Source organism: Camellia sinensis, chromosome 13 (genome assembly GCF_055761805.1).
Source record: "Camellia sinensis isolate YWXY chromosome 13, ASM5576180v1, whole genome shotgun sequence".
NCBI classification, from domain to species: Eukaryota; Viridiplantae; Streptophyta; class Magnoliopsida; order Ericales; family Theaceae; genus Camellia; species Camellia sinensis.
The window spans coordinates 61,484,560-61,504,614 of NC_138973.1; the positions used below are offsets into that span (position 1 = coordinate 61,484,560).

The 20,055-nt window shown below is 35.8% G+C and overlaps 2 protein-coding genes across 2 annotated transcripts; one reads left to right on the forward strand and one right to left on the reverse strand.

The window, feature by feature from the left end:
* Positions 1–5,453: 5,453 nt before the first annotated feature.
* LOC145806174 (uncharacterized) lies at positions 5,454–7,204 on the reverse strand. The gene is made up of 2 exons (XM_082902344.1): positions 5,908–7,204; positions 5,454–5,629 (listed from the first exon to the last, which is right to left on the reverse strand). The coding sequence occupies exons 1-2, from the start codon at positions 7,076–7,078 to the stop codon at positions 5,592–5,594; spliced, it is 1,209 nt and encodes a 402-aa protein (XP_082758470.1). The 5' UTR covers positions 7,079–7,204; the 3' UTR covers positions 5,454–5,591.
* Positions 7,205–7,459: 255 nt separating this feature from the next.
* LOC114282415 (uncharacterized) lies at positions 7,460–8,715 on the forward strand. Its single transcript, XM_082900567.1, has 2 exons — positions 7,460–7,499; positions 7,846–8,715. Exons 1-2 carry the CDS (start codon positions 7,460–7,462, stop codon positions 8,649–8,651), a joined length of 846 nt encoding a protein of 281 aa, XP_082756693.1. The 3' UTR covers positions 8,652–8,715.
* Positions 8,716–20,055: the final 11,340 nt, after the last annotated feature.

Consider the following 20,055-nt stretch of genomic DNA (forward strand, 5'->3'; position numbering starts at 1 on the left):
GCTGAAATCCCTTTGATAAATCAACAAAATGACAAAAGAATTAAGTTAGATGGGGAGAAAAAAAATTAAATTTTTGAAACCATCTTTGATTTTTTATTTAGAAAAAAATTTCAAAATTTAAAATAAAAAATAAAAACTAATTATAATAAAAATAAACATGAAAAAATATATTTAATTTTAAAAATTATTTCTAATCACTCTAAAGATAAAATTATATAAAAATAATAACTATTTTTTATTTCTTAACCAAATTAATTTTTAATTTTTTTAAAAAAATTTAAAATAAATTTTTAAAAATCACACAAAGCAAATTCTAAGATTTTTTTGACAAGTCATTTTTTGTGTTTTTAACTTATTTAATTATTTGTTAAGTTCATAATATTTTCTTCATCTAACACTACAACATATAAGAGTTTTAGAGACCAACTTTTTTAATTTCTAAAAATGAAATTTTTGTTACAAAAGACATTTAAAGACTAATTTCTATCGTCACAAGGATACTAACTAAAAAGTCGCCCTACAAAGTAAAAAATAAAGGTTTTTAGCGATAAAATTTTGAAAATGTCAATAATAAATAGGTTTTTAGGGAAAAAATAATTTGGTTTCAAAATAATTTATTTTTTGAGACAAAAAATTTGATACCAAAAATATAATAATTAATCACTAATTTTCAATTTTCGTTGCTAAAAATATAATAACGACACTTTTCGCAACAAAAATATTTGGTCCCCTAAAAATAATTTTGTTTCTAAATTTTTGTCTCTAAAACTTTAATTTTTTGTAGTGTGATAAATGTTTTTCCATTTTAATTTTGCATTTCATAACTTATTTAAAAATGATAATTTAGCTAAACCTCATGAGGGAATCTGTAATTTAGCTAAACCTCATAGGGGTGTAGGTAATTTGCCTTTATTTGTCAGAATGGTATTTTTGTCAATTTATGATATCTGTTAACGATGTTAATTGCGATGGGGTGGAATGTAATTTTTGAAATCTCAGGGGAGAATCTATAATTTTGTTAAACCTCAAGGGAAGTGTAGGTAATTTGCCCTTAATTTTTTAAAATATTTTTTCACAAATATTTTATTTTTTAGATACATTTAAGTAATGTGAATTTTAAAAAGTAAAAAAATGCATAAAAATTTAAAAATATTTGCTAAAAATAAAAAACTCAGTTTTTAAAAAACTGAATTCAAAAAACTGAAATCAGACATACTGATTGTTTTTTGGATAAATCAAAAAAAAATTATATATAATCAATTTGTTGGTTATTTTTGGGGATTCCAACTTTTTAAGAAGATATACAATTATTATACTAAAATTTAAATTTCAAAATATTTTTTTACTAATGTCTTTATCTTTTCAAAATTTTCATATATTTATAATTACTCAAAAAGAATAGTTTTGAAAAATCAAGGGTTTGTTTTTGTTTGTTTTTGGGAGAGTAGTTTTTTAAAATTGTTTTGGGAGAGAGAGTTTAGAAATTTTTTTGGTTTGTTTGATTGTATATTTTAAAAGTAATTTTGGAGTTTGGGAATTTGTAATGATTTGATGTTTGTTATAATTGAGTAGATATGTGTGGAGAAAAAGTAATTGAAAATGAGAAAGAAGAGAGAAAAAATGATTGATTGATAGGTAAGAGAGAGAAAATGATTTTGAAAATTGTTTTTGAAAATTTACTGACCAAACAAATTTTGTAAAAAAAATTTTCCAAAATTACTATAGAAATTCAAACCAAACATATCCCAAATATTTTTTACCTTGACTTTTCAAATGAGACTATCATTTTGGGGCATCCCAAAATGGGATAAAGGACTAACAAAATAGGACTGATAGAATATTTTTTCGTTAATAAATGTGATAAATCGAATAAATTTTAATTTTTTTAAATGTAAGACACATTAAATATGTAATAAAGTAAATGAATTGGATTATTGAAATATAACTCGTAAATCTCATTCAAATTTTGAACGGAAGGATCCTCCGTCCCCCATTAAAAAACAGGAGATTTACTGGTTAGCGTAGTTTTTAAAAAAAAATTCAAATCAATAATAAAAGTTTATAGATATTAATAATTAAATATATAATTTTTTCACGTAAATATTTTGTCGAAAAAGTCAGTTACGTGTAATTTTCTCTTTAAAAAATTGAGCAATAATGTTGTGAGTAATTATGGCGTGTAATAGCATTTCCCCATCCGCATGGCGACAGATATTTATTTCCGGGTCAAAACCATATACAACACAGAAAACAACTAATAAGAAGAAGAAACTAAACACACAGTCGCAGAGAGAGAGAGAGAGAGAGAGAGAGAGAGTATGTAGAGCGAGAGAAATAGATTAGAGAGAGAGACAGTGAGAGAGGTCGTTGTTCATGGCGAGTGGGTGGGTCAAGTCTTTACAATGCAAATCAAGAGCATTAGATGACGTCGTCCATCACCACCAACACCACCACCACCACCACCACTTCATACCTGCCTCTGCAAGTTGCGGAAAAAGTGTCCAAAATCTCAACGATGTCATTCAAACTGTAAGATTAGTTTGAGAGAGTGAGAGAAGCTATAGAGTGAGAGAGAGACTCTGAAATGTTTGTATTATGTTGTGTAATTTACAAAGGGATGAAGGCTCTCTTTATAGAGAGAGAAAGGGGCATTGGATACCACACTTATCACCACTATACAATTAATAATATAATGAAGTCTGCTATGCTAAAGCTATTCTAACACCGAAAGCAAACACTATATTTATACAATATTCTAACAGCCGAAAGCAAACACTATATGTATACAATATTCTAACAGCCCCCCGCAAACTCAAGGAGGGAAAGCATCAACCAAGTTGAGTTTGGAAACAAGATCATTGAAGCGGCCAGGAGGATGAGCCTTAGTGAAGATATCAGCGGGTTGATCGACTGAAGCAATAGGAAGAAGATGAACAGTTCCACAGGTGACATGCTGGCGAATAAAATGACAATCAATCTCAATATGTTTGGTGCGATCATGAAAAACATCATTGTGAGCAATCTGAATGGCACTCTGATTGTCACAGTAGAGAGGCGTAGGAGCAGATGAAGAAACACCCATATCAGCAAGGAGCCAGCGAAGCCAGAGAAGTTCTTGAGTAGTATCCGCAAGAGCTCGGTATTCAGCTTCGGTGCTAGAGCGGGCAGTGAGGGATTGTTTTTTGCTACGCCAAGCAAGAAGAGAATCCCCTAAGAAGAAACAGAAGCCCGTGGTGGAGCGTCGATCCGTAGGATCCCCAGCCCAATCAGCATCAGAGAAGGCACGTAGGTCAAGAGAGGAAGAAGCCGAGAAGTGAAGACCATGGAACATAGTGCCTTTGAGGTAGCGAAGGATACGGAGTAGAGCAGTATAGTGGGGAGTGCGAGGAGCCGACATGTACTGACTGACAATGTGAACAGCATAGGCAATGTCAGGACGAGTGACTGTGAGATAGACAAGACTGCCGACGAGCTGGCGATAAAGAGTAGCATCAGAGAGAAGAGTCCCATCGAGAGGAGTGAGACGAATCTGGGGATCAACCGGAGTAGAGGCAGTTTTGCAATCAGTAAGACCAGCTCGAGCCAGAAGATCGGATGCATATTTGGCCTGGGACAAATAGGAACCAGTAGAATCATGAGAGACTTCAAGGCCTAAGAAGTAGTTAAGAGTACCAAGGTCCTTCATCTCAAACTGTTGGTGGAGAAATTGTTTGAGGTGGAGAATACCAGCTTGATCATCACCAGTGATAATCATATCATCCACATACAGAAGAAGAAGAGTAGTACCATGAGAAGTAGTCCGTATAAAAAGAGCAGAGTCATAGGAGCTAGAGGTGAATCCGAAGTCATGAATGGTAGAACTGAACTTAGCAAACCAAGCACGAGGCGCTTGCTTGAGACCATAGAGAGCACGCTGTAGTTTGCAAACCTGATGAGGTTGAAAAGTGGACCCAGGTGGGGGTTGCATGTAGACCTCTTCAAGAAGATGACCATTGAGGAAAGCATTTTTGACATCCATCTGAAAGAGCCCCCAGTGGCGAGCAGTAGCAACAGCAAGTAAACTGCGAACAGAGGTAAGCCGAGCAACAGGAGAGAATGTCTCCTCATAATCAATGCCATATTCTTGGTTGAAACCCTTGGCAACAAGACGAGCTTTGTAGCGTTCAATAGAGCCATCAGAATGTGTTTTGATTTTGTAAACCCATTTGCAGCCAATCGCAGTCTTGCCAGGAGGAAGATCAACAAGATCCCAAGTATGAGCTTTGTCCAAGGCATGGAGTTCATCAGTCATAGCTTGCTGCCAAAGAGGATTAGTACAAGCCTCACGATAGGAGGTAGGTTCATAAGTAGAGAAGGCAGCAGATCCAACAATATAATCACGAAGATGAATAGGAGGTTGAGTTACCCGGTGGGGTCGACCCGTAGGAGGATCGGTGGGAGGAAGAGTCGGTGGAGAAGGAGGTGTGGCAACCAGAGGTAGACCTTCAGGTAGAGCAGGCTGGACAGGATCAGGGGTGAGCAAGGGCGTCTCGATGGAGGAGGAACCTGTATCAAATTCAGCAGAGAAAAGATCGATGGAAGGATTAGTAAACAGTGCAGTAGTGGAAAGTCCGGGTAAGTGAAAGGAGGATAGCGAGGAAAACATTTGGTGTTCCCAGAAAACGACATGGCGGGAGATACGAAGACGTTTAGAGAGAGGATCCCAACAGCGAAAACCTTTATGTTCAATTCCATACCCAAGAAAGCAACAAAGACGAGAGCGAGGTTCAAGCTTGGTGTGTTCATGGGATTGAAGTAAAACAAAACAAGCAGAGCCAAAAACCCGGAGATTGGCGTAAGGAGGGGGAGTGCCATGCAGACGTTCAAAGGGAGTTTGATTATGGATGACAGGGGTAGGAGCACAGTTGATAGTGTAAACAGCAGTGAGAGCAGCTTCTCCCCAAAAGTTTTCAGGACAGGAAGAAGAGAGAAGGAGAGCGCGAGTAGTGTCAAGAATATGCCTATGTTTCCTTTCAGCGCGGCCATTTTGCTGGGACGTGCCAGCACAAGAACGATGAGGCAGTGTACCATGATGCTGAAGAAAGGAAAGGAAATCTGAATCCCGATATTCCATAGCATTGTCAGAGCGAAAAATTTTGATGGTTTTGGAGAATTGGGTGTGAACCATTTGTGCAAATTGATAATAAATGTGTTTAAGTTCAGACCTATTTTTCATGAGAAAAAGCCAAGTAAACCGGGAAAAATCATCAATAAAAACAACAAAATAGCGGGATCCCCCCATAGTAGTAGTAGGGGAGGGCCCCCAAATATCCGAATGTATAAGATCAAAAGGGGCAAGAGAAACAGAAGTACTCTTATTAAATGATAAAGCAGGTTGTTTGGCAAGTTGACAGGGTATACAATCGAAATTATCGGGAATTACATGACCCAACTGTCCACTAGAAACCAAAGACCTTAAACGAGTAACAGAAATATGCCCTAAGCGACAATGCCAAAGATGAAAGGGAGATAATAAGGAAGTAGATGTAGGAGCAGCAATCTGAGGAGAGGCAGGAACATGAAGGTGAATGAGTTCATAGAGACGTCCACGCTTACGGCCGATCCCAATAGTCTGCCCTGTCTGAGGGTCCTGTACCAAACAATCAGTAGCAGAAAAGGTGACAGTTAGACCAAGTTCACATAATTGACCAATGGAAATAAGGTTTAAGGTAAGAGCAGGGATATGATAAACGTGAGGTAGAGATAAAGAAGAGGTGGAAACAGTACCAACATGACGAACAGACATGAGGGAACCATCAGCAGTATGTATTGAGGGAATATGAGGAGATGAAGATAAGGAAGAAAAGATAGTAGAACTGGAGGTCATATGATTACAACAGGCAGAGTCAAAATACCAAGAAGAGTTACCTGGGATGACAGACAAAGCAGTAGGAGGAGGTGTACCAGATGAGGAGAGAAGTTGTTTGAGCATGGCCTCTACATCCGTTGGAGAAAAGTGAGGGGTAGATGGAGCAGGTGACTCAGAGAACCCTACAGAGGGGGCAGTGTCAGGGTGATGAGACTGATTCCCGGAAGCAGCAGCAGCAGTGTGATAAGACTGATTCCCGGAAGCAGAAGTAGCAGTGTGATGAGACTGGTTGCCGGAACGATGAAAACTTCCCCGGGAAGAGCCACCGCGAGAGGAGTGGCTATTGGAGGATGAGCGAGACGGATTGCGAAAACAATCCTGTTGCAGATGACCAGGACCAAGTTTGTTGCAGTAGCGGCAGGATCTGACGGGGCAATTGACCAGGAGATGGGTTGAAGGAAGGCCCCGATTCTGACAATAGAGGCAAGCAGTTGTCCGCTGGGTAAATGATGGCCGGGACGGAGGAGTGGCAAGAACAGAGTCCACATGATGAGTTTGAAGAGTACCTAGACGAGTCTCCTCTGATAGCAACTCAGAAATGGCTTGTTCAAGAGTGGGCAAGGGATGGCGATGAAGCAGAGAGGCACGTACGGGCTCAAAAGAGGGGGTAAGAGCCATGAGAAATTGCACCAACCTCTGCTGGTTGCGATGGTTAGTAAATAAAACTGCATCTTCGGGGTCATGCCAGGTTGGTTCTGAAAGAGCAAGCTGATCCCAAACAGAGTATATTTGAGAAAGGAAGTCATTAATGGACTGAGTGGATTCTTGACGCATGCGGTGAAGTTGGTTCTGAAGTTGATATTGATGGGCAAGACCAGTAGTCTGGTATCGTTCTTTCAAAAAATCCCAGATGTCTTTCGCAGGAGTAGTTACAGAGTCAAGCTGAAACCGGCCAAATTGAAGACTGATAGAGGTAACAGAGGTATTACGAAACCAGGTAATGATTTGGTAATTCTTACTGTCCCATTCCTCAAGTCGGTCTTCATATGTAGCAGTAAGAACAGGAGTTTCAGTAGTGGCACTGTCTTTGACTGGTTTAGTCACATCCCCGGTGACAATTCGCCAGAGCTTCTTGCCTTTAAGAAAGGAAGACATGGCTTGGGCCCACAGAACATAGTTTGAACCATTCAGAATAACGGAAATGGGATGGGAGGTGTCAAGACGATCCATAATACTAGTTAAGTAGGATTAAAGCAACAGGAAGAGACCTGTAGGAGCAAAATTTGGTAAAACAGAGTGTACCAGTGAGTCCGGAAGGTCGAAAATAGCCAGAAAAGGCTGCTGGACAGAGATGATGTCAGCGATGATGTCAGCGGCGCACGTTAGAGGAGTGCAGGGAGGAGCACGTTAGCAGAAAGGCGGCGGCGCACGGTAGCGAAACAGGCGCAGGCGCGGCGCACAATAGCCGTTTTGGCGCACGCGGGTGCAATGTAGTGAAGCGGCGCACGAAAGGCGCACGATAGCAGGCGCGGCGTACGGGAGTGGCAGGGCTGACGTCAGCCGCGGTTGTGTGGGCGCGTGGAGGCGCGTGGCGGAGGTGAGTGGCAACAGATGGCGCGTGCGGGCGCGTGTGAGAGTGGTGGCGGAGCTGGTGACGCGCCGAAGGTAAAGGCGGCGCGTGTGGGCGCGTGGAGGGTGTTCTGAGAACGGGCTAGGTGCCGTTGGAATCGTGAGAAAATTCCGAGCGTTTTGATGTATGCCACTGTGTACGGGACTAAACACAAAAATTGAAAATTGCCAGAAATGTAACACTGGGCTCTGATACCATGTAAGATTAGTTTGAGAGAGTGAGAGAAGCTATAGAGTGAGAGAGAGACTCTGAAATGTTTGTATTATGTTGTGTAATTTACAAAGGGATGAAGGCTCTCTTTATAGAGAGAGAAAGGGGCATTGGATACCACACTTATCACCACTATACAATTAATAATATAATGAAGTCTGCTATGCTAAAGCTATTCTAACACCGAAAGCAAACACTATATTTATACAATATTCTAACAGCCGAAAGCAAACACTATATGTATACAATATTCTAACACAAACCACCAAACACAAGCCTAGGAACAATCCCAAACCACCACCACCGGCGACACCACCCAGTTCAAAGAAACCTGAATCCGGTTCAAACCGTATTCGACCCAGCACGTCCACCCGCCATTCACGTGCCCCGGACCCATTATTCCCGTCTCTCACCAAGCTCCCGGAGGGCCACCCTTCTCGCAACGTCGTCGAGATAATCTTCCACACCAGCTGGTCCCCCAAATCCTTCTCGGGTCGGATCGAGATGGTCTTCAAGGTCCAGAACAAACCCAGAACCGTGACCCGATTCGAGGAATACAGAGAGACGGTGAAGTCCAGGGCTGCTTCCTCCGGCGGCGGCTGCGAAAGCCACAATCGGTGTGTTGCGGATGGGAATGAGGTGATGAGGTTCCACTGCCTGGGTCCCACCTCCGGATCTCCGGGATACGAGTGCGGCGGCGCGTGGGCTTTCCACGGCGCAAAGGCGGCGATATGTACGTTCTCCGGGAGCGGCGGAGCCCACGAGAGAGCCGGCGGCGGTTCGGGGCGGAGGGCCATGTTGGTATGCCGGGTCATCGCAGGTCGGGTGTGTAAGCAGAGCGGGTTTAACTCGGTGTTGGAGGGCCGAGTGGGGTTTAATTCAGTGAGTGGGGAGAATGACGAGTTGCTAGTGTTTGATTCACGTGCGGTATTGCCTTGCTTTCTTATCATCTATAAATTGTAGAAATTCATTGACAATAGTAAGAACCTTCTTGCATTTATCATGTCCAATTTTATTTTATTTTTTATTTTGAATGTGTGTGATTACAGAAAACTTGGGATGATGAATGTTACTGTACATTTTTTAAAAATAAATATTTTGATATTATTTATTTATATAAATATGGTTTTTTACACTGTAATATTACCATTTACCACTACATATGAGATTCCTAAGTTCAAATTCAATAAAATTTCAACCTAATTTTACAATATCATCGGCCAAACTCCAATGAAAAGTGTCTGTTTAGTTGAGTTTTTGTTTTCAATTTTTATTTCTTGATAAGCATGCAAAAATTATTGACGAATCTCCGTTTTATGAAATATTTTCTTTTTAAAACTCACCTTTTAGTTGTTTTCGAATTTTTAAATATTAATTTCGCACAACATGAAAATGATGAATATTTTTGAACTATCCATCTTTTTTTTTTTCTTTTTTTTTTTTTTTGGTAAAATTCAAAGAAAAAGACTGTTCCAATTTGATCACAAGTTTGTGGATTAAAAATTCATGGCATTTTTATAATGAACAATGCAAGACCATCTAAACATAAAAAAATAATATGTTGAAATTAATTGTCTTTAATAAGAACAGCTGTAAAAATCAAGAGGCAAAGATGTTCTGATTAAAACATCAAATCTTAATTGATAATGTTTTATTTTATGTTATTGCAATTTGAAAAGTTTGTGTGCAGATTTCAGATTAGATTAGATTGGTTTATATTTAATTTTGTAATTTGGAGTGTTTTATTTAATTAAGGTTCAGTGCTAACATAAATTTTTTTTTACAGAATCGCGAAAAGTTTAACATTTTAACTTTGAAAGTTTATTAGAGTTTTTAGTTTAAAGTCCCTGATATTAAGATTTTATAAAGTAAAAAGACATGCATTTTTCATAATCGTTGAGGTCTCTCAATATTTTCACAGAGACAGAGAAATTTCTCTGCTAAAATTTCTCTAATAATATCATTGAGAGATCTTAATTAATAAGAAAAAAATATAATAGACTTCTCCTATTACCCAAAGTTGCTGAGAGATATTTCAAGTTTATAAACTTCATCACTGATCAATAATATTTTTTTTTCTTCTAAACCTACAGAGCATGTTTGTTTTGAGGGATAAGAGGGTGGGATTGGACTATTAGTCCCACCGGACTAATAGTCCATTGTTTGTTTGAAAATTTTTGCTCTAGACTAATAGTCCCCCGGACTATTAGTCCCACAAACATGGGACTATTCTATCCCATGGGGGGGTGTGGGATAGAAACCATGGGATTGGTATCCCACGGGATTATTTTGTGAAATATCTATTTTACCCTCCATGCTATTACTTAGTGAACAATTAGAAAATGGTAAAATAGTCTTTTGAATATTTATAAATTATTTTTTTAGTGTTGTTAATTTAAAACTATATATTAAATAAAAAATTTAAATTATAAATTATAAATTAAATTTAATTAAAAATAATAAATTATAAATTATGGCCTTATAAATTAAATTTTTTTAGTGTTGTTAAAAAATTAAATTTACATATTAAATAATTTTTTTTAGTATTGTTAATTTAAAATTATATATTAAATAAAAAATATAAATTATAAATTAAATTTATTTAAAAATAATAAATAATAAATTATAAATTATGGCCTTATAAATTAAATTTTTTTAGTGTTGTTGAAAATTTAATTTATATATTAAATAAAATTATTTTTTTATTGTCGTTATTTAAAATTATATATTAAATAAAAATATAAAATATAAAATATAAATTTAATTTAATTGAAAATAATAAATTAAAAATTGTGGCCTTATAAATTAAATTTTTTTAGTGTTGTTAAATTATAAATTATAGATTATAAGGGTAAAATAGTCTTTTGAACATTTATCCTTATCCAGTCCGTCTAACCAAACATTGGATTTACTAAAAATAGTCCAATCCAGACATCTAATCCCATGACTAAACAAACATAGGATACAAATCTAATCCAACCAAATAGTCCCGGGACAATGTATCCCGGGACTAACAGTCCGATGGATTACAATCCCCCCTTATCCAGTCCATCCAAACAAACACACCCATGTATTGTTATTTTTGAAGAAAAAAAATTTTCTTCTATTTTTGTTTATCTTAATAAGTATAAGGTGTTTGAAGTTGGCCAGGTCTTAGGGTGATTACAGAAAAAGGGAGTTGATAAATGTTATATACATTTTTTTTAATAAATATTTTGATATTGTTTTATTATATAAATATAAATATGAATTTTCAAATTGTAGGATTACCATTACATATGGGATTTCATAGTTTAAATAATAAAATTTCAACCAAATTTAAAATATTATGATTGGCCGAAGTCCAAGTATCTGTTTAGTAGAGTTTTTTTATTTTTATTTTTTGAAAACATATAAAAATTATTGATCATATTTTGAAATATTTTTAAAAAAATTTAATTTATTAATTCTGCTCAAAATGAGAATGATGAATATTTTTGAACTTTCCTATTATTTTTTTGTAAAATTCAAAGCAAGACTGTTCCAATTTGAGCACAAGCATGTGGACTAAAAACTCATGGCCTTTTTATCATGAACAAATGACCATCTAAACATAAAAGGATAATATGTGAAATTAATTCTTTTTAATAAGAACAGTTGTAAAAATCAAGAGGCAATGCTGTCTTGATTAAAACAGAATTTTTTTAATTGATAATGTCTTATTTTATGTTATTGCAATTTGAAAAAAAATGGTGTGCCATTTTCGGATTTGGTTAGATTAGCTAATATTTAATTTTGTGATTTGGAATGTTTAATTTAATTAAAGTTCAAAAGAACCCCCCCCCCCCAAAAAAAAAAAAAAAAACTTCTTATATTTTTGCTAATCTTAATTATACTGTGTTTTAAGTTGGCCAAACGATTCGGATCGCAATAGAATTTAAAATTTTGTAAGATTTTAGAGTAATTATGATTCTAATCACAAAATCGTGTAGAATCACAATATGATCTCGATATTTTATGACCATTTTAATGATAATATTAAAATCAATTTTATCAATTAATATTTATGACCATTTTAAAATCAATATTTGTGACAATTATAATCTTACTAGTGAGTACTATATAATAATTTATGTTCATATAAAAGATGCATTATATTAAATTTATTATTACTTTTTAAGAATTTTAAAATTATTTAACATATGTTATCATTATTGATAATTTTACACTATACATATTATATAGAAAGTAGAATATTACGGTTCTCGATCCATTTTCACAATATGATCTACGAGACCCTTCCGACAATGTTAACAACCTTGTCAAAACAAAAATTGGCTGCTTCCATATTTTTTTTTTCCTTTTTTTTGAACAGACTTCCATATGTTTGTTAATGGCACCAAACTTACAGCTAGTTGAACTTGACCTGTCTTTATCATTCACATGGACCTCTTTTTTCCTCACAAATTATTTTCTTTATTAAAAAATAAAATAAAATAATTTTATTAACTCAAAGATAGAGATATGATATAAAATTCAAAATCCAAATTATGCAACACATCTCATATGTTACTATGAATGCGTTGTACCTTGTTGGTAGTTTGTGAATTTTGTAAATACTTTTTGTGAATACCTTGATAACTCACAACCCAACAAAAAGTGGGCCAAAAATGGACAAATCAACCACTCCTAGGGCCCTAAATCAGGGGGAAAGAGCTCCACGGCCATAGCTAGGAGCTTGGGTAGGGTTGGTGTGTTGCCAACCTTCCTCTCTCTTTTTTGTTTAATTTTTTTAATATTTTAATTCAAGATATCTCTTGCCCCAGTCCTATTCAATTGGACCTGAGTTACCTCGTATCTAAACACACGAGAACTAATTCTTGAAAGCCCTGAAGTTAATGACTGAACAAACTTTCAGTAATTCTTGAGAGACTCAAATTTGAGACTTTGAATTTTATTCAACCTTTGAAGGTTGCGAAACTTATGATTGTAAAATGAAAGAAATTACTCGAAATTAATTTAAGATCTATTGGTTAAAAATTTTTATTCAAGTTTAGTTAGTTATGTAAACAAGTCAAATTTAAAAATAATTTAAAACTTGGCTCAAATTTGATCAGATAAACTTGTATGCACTATTAAAAATATATATATATTCAAACTTTCTTAGCTGAAAATCATTTGAAATTGGCTAAAAAAATAAGCAAATAAACTTTAGATATATTCCCAAAATCTATACATTTCTCAAGATAAGCTTGAACCACACCCTTGGTAGTACTCATCTTGTTTACAGCTCAACAACTTTTTATACATTTTTTTCCACCCTTTTGTGCATTTTTCTTTAAACCAACATCATTTTCTACTCTTATAGGCTTCTGATCTTAAAAAACTGATTCTAGAAAAATTGTTTAAATAAAAAAAGGATAAAAAATAAAAAATAAAAAAAAATTGGACTTGAAAAGTTGTTCACAAATCATGCCACGTTAATAACATTTTTTTTTTTTTTTTGGAGTGGGTGGGGGGGAGGGGTTTCAATAAATTGGAGATTTATTTATTTATTTATTTATTTTGGGTATATATATCAAGAAAATTATATTAAATTGAACATGTAAGCTCTTTAAGAAAATCTAACAGCACATACCATTGGCAATCTTAACATCAAGAATATCAATACAAGAAATAACTCCATAACAAGAAATAAATAAATAACTTAAAAAAGCTTTATATGGGAGAAATATCATTTATTATTTTTAGAAAAAAAATGATCCATTGCCCTCTTAGTTTAGAGTGTACAAGAATGATCAATTGACTGAAAATGAACTTTCAAAAAACTTAGAAAATTATTTGAGACCACTAAAACAATGAGCTCTAATAGCTCTAAAAACACTATGCCCCTAATTGATTTGATGTTTTGCTCTTTGTTTTTTTTTATTTTCTGGACTGCCAGCTCATTAGAGCTGGCTTAGTGGTCCATTTTTAGTGGGATCTGTCACCACTGAAAAACTTATTCAAAGATCTGTGTGCACGTAGTCAGATGTATAAATAAACAAATAGATCATATGTATAAATAGATGAAATTAAAAAAATAAAAATACAAAGGACCTGGGATTTTTTTCCTCGTCAAATGGTAGAAAATTATTTATAAATATTAAATGAATTGATATACTAATTAGTACACTAGTTAATACATATAGCATTATTCGAATTTGATAGTGCTACATGCACCAATTAGTATACTAACTAGTGTACCAACACTAGTTGTTACATTATTATTAACCCCATTCATTATACGAATTACAAATATCAAAAATATCTTAAATTATGTCACATCATCAATTGATATGCTAATTAGTACACTAATTGATACATATAACATTATTCTTATGAATTATGAATTTATGAATCATAGTCCAACAATATACTCTCACAAGTGTAACACCAACATCAATATAAGAAATAATTATTTAATTTTTTTCATAAAAATTAACACGCGAAATTCTCAATTTTTTTTTTCTTTTTTTAGAAAACAAAGTTCTTAATTAAAAATGTAGGAGAATATATGATGAACTGATGAACGCTAATTAGTACACTAATTGATACATATAACATTATTCTTATGAATTACGAATTTATGAATCATAGTCCAACAATATATTCTCACAAGTGTAACACCAACATCAATATACGAAATAATTATTTAATTTTTTTCATAAAAATTAACACGCGAAATTCTCAATTTTTTTGTTCTTTTTTTAGAAAACAAAGTTCTCAATTAAAAATGTAGGAGAATGAATGATGAACTGAATTGTATTTGAACTAATTAATTAAATAAAGTAGTTATTGGAAACAGCGTAAGCGTAGAGCAAGAACCCAACCAATGTCAAGTTTTTTAATGGGGTAAGTAGGGCTCAAGCAAGTCATCTGCATTAGATTTTTGTTCTGATCTTCTGTCCTCTTCATAACTCGTCCCCAGCCAACTCTTGTTGCTCAGAAAAATAAAATGGGTAGGTAGAGATGGTGGTGGGAAAATTATAGAATGATGGATCGATGTGTTGCTCTAACTTGTATGTTATTGGTTGAAATAGTAAGATTTATTATTTTTATGTCGGCTTTTAAGTGATAAGAGGACTAATGTCATACATTGGGTATGCTTGATATAACTTATTATAAGTTAAAAATTGATAATCAATAAATAGAAATCAAAAGTACCTCTCTTCTAAAATCTAGAAAATTAATTTTTTAAATTTAATTCTACCTAGTAAATTGTAATGAAAAGTTACATCAAATAGTTTAGTGTAAACACGCGAGAAAAAATAAATAAATAAATAAAAGTTATAAACAGTTTAGACAAGTAGTATCAAACAATTTTATTAAGTGGTGTGAAGCACTTAGGGGTGGTAGATGAGTAATTCAGTAGTCCTGAGATATGACTAGGTAGTGTCCTAAAAATTGGAAGGAATAAGATTTACGATTTTATATTGAGATATAAAAAAATAACCACAAAATAGTATTTGATGAGTGATAAATGGTATTGCCGCGTAATACTTCAAGAACGCCGATTTATTTTTAGTGATTGTGCTGGTGGCGATTTTTGTCTCTAAATCTAAGATAAGACACTTCACAACCTAAAAATGTTCCACTTGATCTCCTGTCCTACTCAACTTGACTACCTTCCCAAATAACTGACTCAATCAACCCACATGCAAGAGCCATTCGCGGCAGTTTATGTGGAAATTTTATCTGATAAATTATTTTCATAATTTTTGAAAAGAAAGTGGTTGTAACCCTTAAAAAAATTCTTTAATATACCAACAATGACTTGACAAATTATGAGTCAATTTTAAATTTATTACAAATCTACTTTTATGATGATGTTAGAGGGGTTCATACCCCCATACATTTTGTAATCTGTTATTTAATTTTAATCTAAGTCTCTATTTTTTTTTTTTTCTTGAGATAGCGTTAGTATGTTAGTATAGTTAGATTATAACTGAAAGACCGTTATTGCTCCATCAACTCGAACGCTTGACATCTCACTCACTACACCTTAAGGTGTAACTATTAGACCATTAGACTACACCCCAATGTCTTTAATCGAAGTTCCTGTATTACCATAACCAAAAAAAATAAAATTCCCACCCATTAGTCCTTTCACACTTCTACAATATCTTCCAAAATTAGGCACAAAACCTTTCCTGATTAACTTCCAACTATTGTTTTTGTTCTCTTCAATTTTATTTTTTTAGTTTCAGTATTCTTGTTTTAGAAAATAAAAATAACAAAAAAAAAAATTATAAAACACCCATAATTTTGATATTACTTTTATTACATTTTTTTCAAAAACAATTTTTTAAAACTCAAAAAAAAAGAAAAAAGAGAAAAAGGGGTATATCCTAAAAGGTTAATTGTTTTTAAATTACAAATATACTTCTTCAGATTTGCTTAAAATACAATTTTTCCCTATAATTCTAGAAATTACAAGTACTCTCTTATCAGATTTTTTTATTTAACAAAATTAATAGAAAATTTTTTTTCTAACTACTCTCCTCTATAACAATAAAATTATTTGAATTGTTAATTAAAATATATTTCTAACATCATTAAAAAAATATTAATTAGCTTTATAATTTATTAATAAAAAAAGTATTTATTATGTGATTGAAAACTTAAAAAGGCGGGTTATAATTTACAAAATTATAAAGAATAATTTATATTTTAAACAAATATCAGAAGGTGTGTTTGTAATGTCACACCCAACCTTGAGATAGTTGACAAATTTTCCCTGGATAGGATGAAACATATACACTTGCCACATATACATTAAGGTCATGTTTGTTTGGGTAGACATGAGCTTGGGATTGGACTAATAGTCCAATAAAATTATTAATCCGATGTTTGGTTAAACAATTGAAGTACGGACTAATTATTTTAAACTTGACTATTAGTTAAGATAGGATATATAATCCAACGGATTCGTAGTCCTAGGACTATTAGTCATGGGAATATTAATCTAATCCGCCCAAACAAACATGGCCTAAGGACAATAATAAGAGATAAACAAAAAACACCGGCCAAGTGTAAAGGAAATTCAGCTTCATCCTACTACATATATACAAAATTTAGTGCGAAAGACATTTACTCAAAAACATTCGCAAACTAGGGTGTAACTCCCACCTATGTACATATATAATATGTAAACACATCTTTTCTCAAAACTGACTTCTCAACATAAAACCTAGGCTTAGCAGTGAACCCATATATCTCTTGCACACCTGAAAAAGAAAATAGGAGTGTGACCTATCAACAAGCTCAGTGAATGTACTAACTCATGATAATAATAATTGAAAAGAAAAATAAATAGCTCAGCAATTAGTAGCTCATATGTTGCGTTCTTGTGTTTTGGACTTCAAGGATAGTTGAGGTAAGTATTTATCATTAATAGAATTTGCTTATAATAACAGCTATCAAAAAGGTATTGGTAGGGTTTCGTACGAGGCTTTATATGGTCGAAAGTGTAGAAGTCTAGCATGTTGGAGTGATGTGGGGGGAAGAAGTTATTGGGACTTGAAATGGTGCAGGCAACTGTTCATAAAGTGAAAGTGATACAAGGTCACTTGAAAGTTGCACAAAAGAGGATAATCGAAGAAGAGATCTAGAGTTTGCTATTAGTGAAAAAGTATTCTTACGGGTGTCACTGTGGAAAGGAGTAACGTGTTTTGAAAAAAAAAAAAAAAAGTAAGATAAGTCTGCGGTATATTGGCCCTTATGAGATTATTGAACGGATTGGAACTACAACTTATCGATTGGCATTGCCATCTGAGTTGTCTCAGTTATATGATGTATTCCATGTCTCAATGTTGCGAAAGTGTACATTCCAGATCTGTCACGTTTATTGACTTATCAACTTACTGAATTAAAAGAAGACTTGTCATATGTTGAGGAGCCAATACAGATCGTCGGCATCTAGTTTTACGTAACAAAATGAGAGGGTAATTTATATGAATAAATTGGGCCGAGATTAGGTAATGGGCCGCTTTGGGCCGTAGTAAGAAAGGCGGAGTAAAATGGCTTTTTTCATTAGCTCGGTCCAAGAAGGCCTTGTTGTTATCTCTGTCGCCACGGCCAAATTGGTTGGCCCGGTCGTAATCTTTAACCGAGGTATACCTAGCCTTCTTCGGGACTTTTGTTCTTGGTTAGCTCAGTCCAACTCTTCTACGGATAGCTCGGTCTTAGTATCCAAAGCCGAGGTAGAAGTAAGGAAGTAAAGAGCCGATCTGACAGTTATCTCGGTCGTATGGTCATCCTGCCAAGGTAAAATCATCTCACTTGGTTTAAGCAGTGAGGGGGTGTTGAAGGATAAGCATTATCTTTCAGGAGTGTGAATTCTAGGAGGACTCTACATGGAGGAGTAAGAGTCCTATTAGGATTGTGCCACACGGAACTTATAAAAGCTCATAACATCACCTATGGAGAGGTAACACAACTTTGATTCCTGAATACACAGAGCTTTTGTCTATTTGTCTGTTTACTGACTTAGGCATCGAAGAGGTATCCGGCACACACCCGCCGGCTAGCTCACATTTGTGTTTTCAGGGAATAAAGCGACGACGTTCGGAGGAGCGCAGACTTGATCAACAGGATTATACGAGAAGGTTTATTTCTTTCCCATACAATTGGTGCCGTCTGTGGGAATTCAGACAAGAACAAAACCTCTTGATCAAGCTTTTCCTCTTTAGAAGCAATGGCGCACAACGAAGATTTGCCGCAGTCCGCCATCGTCGGACAAACACCAGAAGGGGGGGCAAGACGCGAAGGCCTACCTTCTATCCCTCCCATGGCGGACTTAGAGCCACAGCGACAAAATCCCAGGAGGGATACAAGGGGGAGGAGGCGGACTAACAGCCCCCGTCACTCTCGTTCACAAAGTCCTGACAGACAAAGGCGGAGGATTGATCCTCAAGTTCTGGAGGACCGCGTGAAGGAGCAAGATGAATTAATAAGGAAGATGGCGGCGGACATGGAGGCCATGAAGCGCCAGATGAATGGAAAAGGAATGGCGACAGGAGAGGGGCGCAAAAACAAGACGCCCCATCGCCGTTCAGAAGACCGTAGAAGGCATTCCACACCATCACAAGCAGAGAGTAGAAGCCTTAGGACAAGCGATACTCAATCCAGAACCTCCAGAACTCATTTTTTCCAGGTCTGAGAGAACGAGATCATTAAGGTCTTACACAGAGGGAAGTACCTATCGACCCTCGCGCTCGCACCAGACATCATTCAGGCAGACAGAGTTACCAAGATCATTCGATTTGCGGAACATGTTGGAAGAAAAGGCACGATGGAAGGAGGATACTAGGGCACGCAACCCTCACAGGGTATCTGCCCTTCAGCGGTTGGCTCCTCGGACGCGTGGAAGCGTCGAGGTCGGCATGCCGTTGCCTCGCCCTGCATACGAACCAACGGACAAAGCATTAGCAAGGCTGCAGACATCGCCGTTCGTTCCGACAACTGAAAACGTGCCCCTTCCTTCAGGTTTCCTTCAACCTAAATTCACCACGTACGAAGGGAAGACGGACCCTTACATACACCTAAGCCACTTCTGCCAGGTTATGGCGGTATATCGGCGAAACGAGGCTTTGATGTGCATCCTCTTCCCATCAAGCCTTGGAGACCTAGGCTTGACTTGGTTCGAAAAACTTCCAGAAGGCAGCATAGCCTCCTGGGCACAATTGGCGGAGGCGTTCGTCACAAGGTTCAGAACGAACACCAAAACCCCGCTAGAGATTGACCAGTTACTCTCCATCGATATGGGCGAAAAGGAAACACTAAGATCCTACAATAGTCGCTACTGGGAGACATTCAACCAGATTGGGGACTGCCCTACCAATCTCACCATTGCACAGTATAAAAGAGGCCTTCCAGTTGGAAATAGACTAAGGGACTCAATCATTATGACACCGCCTCTCACCATGGAAGCCTTGATGGAAAGAGTGCATCAGCACATCAGGGTGGAAGAGGATGGCGCCCGCGCCAAAACAAAATCTGGCACGACCGCAGTACCAGATAAGAAGACCACAGCAAAGATCAACGCGGTAGAACGTCCGAACAAAAACGGATGAGGCAGGCTAGACAACGGAGAGGACCAGGATAAAAGATGGTTGAGAGTCCGCACTGCCATCACCACGGTATTCAAGAAACCGATCTATTGGATTCTGAGTGAAATACGCGATGAACCTTTCGTCAGATGGCCAGCTAAGCTTGGAGAAGCACAGAAAGACCACGACAAAAGGTCACGATGTACCTTCCACAAAGAAAAGGGGCACCGCACTGAAAATTGTATGCCATTGAGACAGCATCTGGAGGAGTTGGTGGCAGCCGATCACTTGGATAA

Excerpts from the sequence above, each read along its gene's own strand:
- LOC114282415 (XM_082900567.1), top strand. The coding sequence starts at position 7,460 with ATGGCGCGTGCGGGCGCGTGTGAGAGTGGTGGCGGAGCTG. Across the intron at positions 7,500-7,845 it reads TGAGAGTGGTGGCGGAGCTG|TCTGCTATGCTAAAGCTATT; the intron begins GTGACGCGCCGA and ends AATATAATGAAG.
- LOC145806174 (XM_082902344.1), bottom strand. The coding sequence starts at position 7,078 with ATGGATCGTCTTGACACCTCCCATCCCATTTCCGTTATTCTGAATGGT. Across the intron at positions 5,630-5,907 it reads TGCTTTGTCTGTCATCCCAG|GACCCTCAGACAGGGCAGAC; the intron begins GTAACTCTTCTT and ends TGTTTGGTACAG.